Genomic DNA, 5,196 nt, shown 5'->3' with positions numbered 1-5,196 from the left:
TTTTTTTTCTTAGATTCCATATATATGTGTTAGCATATGGTATTTGTTTTTCTCCTTTTGACTTACTTCACTCTGTATGACAGACTCCAGGTCCATCCACCTCGCTACAAATAACAGCAAGCTATCTTGAAAGCCATTTATCTCACCTATAAAAATTGTATACATTCTACCAAGGCCATCACATATGGGTGCACATGCTGAGAACCACACCAACCCCACGGAAGCACAGTTAACATACACTAAGGTGTGAATGGTGCCCCTATAGTCGTGCAACACAACAAACCTCCCTGAACTTAGAACACTTCTAGAATCTAAGGGGGAGAAAAATCTGCTTTTCTGGAGCTATAAGGGAAAAAAGCCAGCAAATCATCTTTTTTCCAAATCTGTTTCGACAATTACATTTCGTATTCACCCAGGAAGCACTGTTAAGGTGAAGTTTGGGACTAGAAATCAGAAGACTCAATGTCTGCTTATGTATACCTCTTACTAATTCCAGAACTTCCATTTCTTTGTCCATAAAACGGATATACTGCAACCTGGCCTTCCTACCTCGCAAGAAGTGAAAAACATTCTTTCAGTTATAAAAGTGCTACAAAGTATAATGTTATTATTAATTATAAAAAGAAACAAATCACTCGGAGTTTAAAAATAATACAGGGCTGTTAGATTGTCTACTCATTTCTGTATAGAAAAGTCTGTTTCGAATATTTACAGAGCCAAGATGTAACTACCCAGATTTCTGGCCACTGTCACTATTCTTAATGGGAACTTATTTTGTCAGCAGAATTAACGACATATGACTTTTATGGAAGTATACTCATAACCTTAAAGAGGCAGAAAGTTTACTTTTTCATTTGTTTTTAAAGTAATTGTCGGGACTTCCCTGGTAGCACAGTGGTTAAGAATCTGCCTGCCAATGCAGGGGACGTGGGTTCGATCCCTGGTCCGGGAAGATCCCACATTCCGTGGAGCAACTAAGCCCGTGTGTCACAACTACTGAGCCCGCGGGCCACAACTACTGAAGCCTGCACACCTAGAGAAGCCACCACAATGAGAAGCCCGCACACTGCAACAAAGAGTAGCCCCCACTCACCGCAACTAGAGAAAGCTCATGCGCAGTAACAGAGACCCAACGCAGCCAAAAATAAGTAAACACAATGTTCCCTTTAAAAAAATAAATAAAATAAAGCAATTGTCTTGTTCATGCAGACTTGCAGCAGTCAGTATAACAGTCCCTCCCAGAGGTTTCTGTAGTTATTCTTCCTGACACTGAGCACTAAGAAACTAAATATTAGTTCAGTTCAAATATCGATTGAGCTGTCGCATTCCAGGCACTGTTTTAAACTTTGGAAAAACAAAGATGCAGCCATCCTTGACCTCAGGAGCTTGCTATCTAGCAGAGGGGAGCAGAAATGAATAGAGGATTTCAGCCCACACTGGTAAATGTGGGGAATGGAGGGGCCGAACAGATGCCTATACTGGATGCCATGGGAACCCTCCCTCCAACCTGGTGGTGTTGGGGGAAGCATTAGGGGAGTCTTTAAGGATAAGCAGGAAGGAAAAAATGATGTATGTTATCCCCAATTATAACAAAAAAATTATTTTGGATGACTACCTATGAGATTTTGAGGAAGGGCAAACTTGACTAAATACTTCTCAGAATTATTGAGGCAGGGCTGGCCCACAGGACTAAAATGCTGTTTCTGTATTGGAAAGATAAAAGTGTATACGTTTTTTAAACAGCTCCACTCACACCCTTGATTATAGTAGAGACCCATCAGGCAGTGAAATATACATTGCTGCTGCACTCTGGCTTCTGATAAACTGTTCAGTTCTGTTACTTGCTTCTTGGGAGACTCATTACAAGGTTTATCTGACAAGAAGGATGAAATTAAAGGGTCATTGTCATCCTTGGGACTGTTTATGGAAGGTATCTAAATTGTTCCCCATTCCCACCTAACCCTAAAAGGGGCAGGATATATGCAGTGGGACAGGAGGCGAGTCAATCAGGTCTGGGCTCCAGGCCCAGCTGTGCCATTAGCCCACCACCTAACCTGGGGCTAATCACTTCAACTCTCTTGGACTCGATTTCCTCCCTTGTTAAGAGTTAATGAAAAAGATGTCCTTTACAGGCAGTTTCAAGTCTAAAAGTCTATGCATCCATTCTAATGTAGCATGTTATTCTCTAGACCTGCCTAAAAGGGGACCAAAATGACTTCAAAATGTAGCTTTTACACAGGAACAAGACATTTTAAAAAAAAAGAATCCTAACAGAGTCTAAATAAGATGAATGCGTAGTGTTTCAATGCATCTTAGCATATAAAAAAGTTAAGTGTGTGAAGGTGAAAAACCACAAAAACACCATGTCTTTATAGTTCAGCTTTCTTCTCTATATGTGTACTTCTACTCTCAGACATAATTATATTCAATAAAAGCCTTCCTTCTCCATCATTAAAAAAAAAAGGATAAGCCAGGTTTTGCGTATGAAATCAAAGCCAAAGATTCAAAGAAACTTGTGAAAAGTTTTGAAGAGAGTTACTTCAGTCACTAATTAGGACAACCTTAGTTAATTCAGGGAATTTGGGGGGTTTTTGACTATGAACCTTAGCTATTGGTGCATATGTATGAAAAGAGAGAAAAATGGTATGTTCAAACGTAAAACAAAACTGGCAGGGCTTCCCTGGTGGCGCAGTGGTTAAGAATCTGCCTGCCAATGCAGGGGACATGGGTTCGTGCCCTGGTCTGGGAAGATCTCACATGCCGCGGAGCAACTAAGCCCGTGCGCCACAACTGCTGAGCCTGCGCGTCTGGAGCCTGTGCTCCACAACGGGAGAGGCCGCGACAGTGAGAGGCCTGCGCACTGCAATGAAGAGTGGCCCCCACTCACCGCAACTGGAGAAAGCCCTCGCACAGAAACGAAGACCCAACACAACCAAAAATAAATAAATAAATAAATTTAAATTTGAAAACAACTTAAAAAAAAAAAAAAAAACTGGCAAAAGAAGGAGTTCTTGACCTCCAGAGAGTTTTCTCTTGTCTTTCAGTTCCCACAATAGATCAGTTCACCTAGCAGTCAGACCTGCCTCATCACAGCATTCCTCAAGGGTGAAATTCTCCTTCACCTACACACAGACACTCTACACAGGAAAGGCATAGAAGCATCTAGTGATTACTGAGATGACAATAACATTCCACTAAGACAGTATATCCTGATGCATGAGGTCAGTATTCACATTAAGTAGATATATTCTTGTTATGTCCAACAACTTTATGAGACCACTTTGACTTTTTTTCCCCCTTTCTAACTTTTTTTTTGGTGGGGGAGGAATGGGGGGAACTCTCCCTGGTTGAGAACAGCCCACAACTTATAAGGATGTGCTGACAGCAATATCAGAGAGATGAACTGTAAAATGTAAAACCATCACATAACTTCACAACTTGGAGAACGATGTACTACAGCAAACAATCTCACCAGTATTAAAGTACTAAAAACTTGAACTGTTCCAGTTGTAAAGTGGTAAAATATAGCTAAGCTTTTCTAGCAAGGATGAAAAAAAAAATGTAAACCAGCTATTCAAGATTGCATATGAAGTGATTCTAAGAGAGACAGTATTTCATCCAGAGCTGCTGAAATCTAGGCGTGTTTTACACCAACACCTCCCCTCCCACCCTGCAATTCATCAACCATCTCCACTTTACTCTTTACACTGAGGAATATGACCAAGTCCATGTACCAAAAGGGGAGAAACCACATAAACATCACACTGAAAGTTTCTCTACTTTGGGCCAACAGGAAATTCCAGTTACTTCATTCACTGGAGTTGGTTAAGCTGCTGAAATGAAATAGATGCTTGGAGAGATCACTACCTCAGGACAGAGACTTGATTTTCAGAGTTGGAGGAGGTTAGACAAAGACAAATGGGATGCTGGGTCTCGCTACAAGGTCAAGGCTCCCTGAATTATAAAGAGCTGGTGGGTCAGTGAAGGGGCCGGGGGTCGGGAAGAGGCAAACATTAGCACCAAAAAAGAAAACCCTGAACTAAAAGCGGACTTTTGTTTGTACTCAGGTTAAGAGCACCGGTCAGAGAGGTGAATGCAGCCCCAACGCTCGCTGAGATCCTCAGAGATTTTCACAAACGGATCCTCCTGAAGTCTCAAGGACTAGAATCATCGTAAGTCCATACCTATGTGGTACCCTGCTTCTGCAACAGACTACCTTTCCCGGACCCTTTTCCCACCACCTCGGCTCCTCCTCTGCCTACAGCGCCCCCGGGGCTCCTCTCAGCCTCCCACACAGAGAAACAAGAGGGAAGGAGCGGACAGTGGGACGGGGCCAGCCCAATTCTCACACTCCATCAGGGCGCCCACTCCTTCGAGGCGGCCAGGAACCTTCGGAACCCGAGAGCGCCACACGCGCCCGCCACCTGCACGGCCGCCGGGCCTCGGGTCCCGCCGTCCCCACTCGAGAGCCCGACCCTCGCGCTGGGCCGGGGCTCCGGGGCTCCGCGCGGATGCCAGAGAGCCGGCTCGGGGCCGCCAGGGGGCGGGAGGGAGCAGCAGGCTGGGCGCCTCCCCGCCTCGTTCCCCTCCCCCGAGCCGCTTGCCACTCACGGATTTTCACTCGGCGGTGGTCGAGGCGCGCGGTGGCGGCGTGCAGGGCGTCGAGGCGGCGGTGCAGCGCTGCGGTGCGGTGGCCCAGGGCGGCCGCCTGTCCCTCGAGCTCGCCGAAGATGTCCCCGGCGCAGCGCGACAGGTCGGCGAGCTGCTCCAGCAGGCAGACCAGGGCGTGCGAGCTGACCTGCTCCAGCGAGCGGAAGAGCGGCGCGCCCGCCGCCCCGGCCGCCTCCGGCTGGCGCAGCCGCGCGGGCTCCACGGTCCTCTGGTGGAAGGGCATGGCCGGGCCGGGCGGCGCGGGCGAGCGCGGCACTCAGTCCGGCCCCCGTCGGCGCGGGGCGCCAGTCCGCATCCAACACAAAGAAAAGTCCGGGCGGCGGCGGGGCGCCGAGGGGGCAGCCGGGAGGCTCCTACCCGCCGGGGAGCGGCGAGGCGGGCGGGCGGGACGGACCGACGGGCGGGCGGGCGGGCGGCGAGGAGGAGGAGCGGCGGCCGCCCGGGGAGCTGCGGGGAAGGGCTCCGGAGGGTCCGAGCGGCGGCCGCCTGGCGCCCGGCGGCGCCCTTCCAGCCGCCAGGGTTCCC

The 5,196-nt window shown here is 48.3% G+C and overlaps 1 protein-coding gene across 3 annotated transcripts in view; it reads right to left on the bottom strand.

Annotated features, from left to right (window-relative positions):
* Positions 1–4,894, bottom strand: part of NHSL1 (NHS like 1) — a 251,071-nt gene extending 246,177 nt beyond the window's left edge. For all 3 annotated transcript variants that reach the window (XM_024122408.3, XM_055087471.1, XM_024122407.3), the window contains exon 1: positions 4,612–4,894. In XM_024122408.3, the coding sequence (XP_023978176.1) occupies positions 4,612–4,894 (283 nt within the window). The remainder of the gene's footprint in view (positions 1–4,611) is intronic.
* Between the last annotated feature and the right edge of the window lie 302 nt (positions 4,895–5,196).

This window comes from Physeter macrocephalus, chromosome 10 (assembly GCF_002837175.3).
Source record: "Physeter macrocephalus isolate SW-GA chromosome 10, ASM283717v5, whole genome shotgun sequence".
NCBI classification, from domain to species: domain Eukaryota; kingdom Metazoa; phylum Chordata; class Mammalia; order Artiodactyla; family Physeteridae; genus Physeter; species Physeter macrocephalus.
Note: the sequence above shows the minus strand (reverse complement) of the source record. Positions and strands in the feature narration are given on the sequence as shown.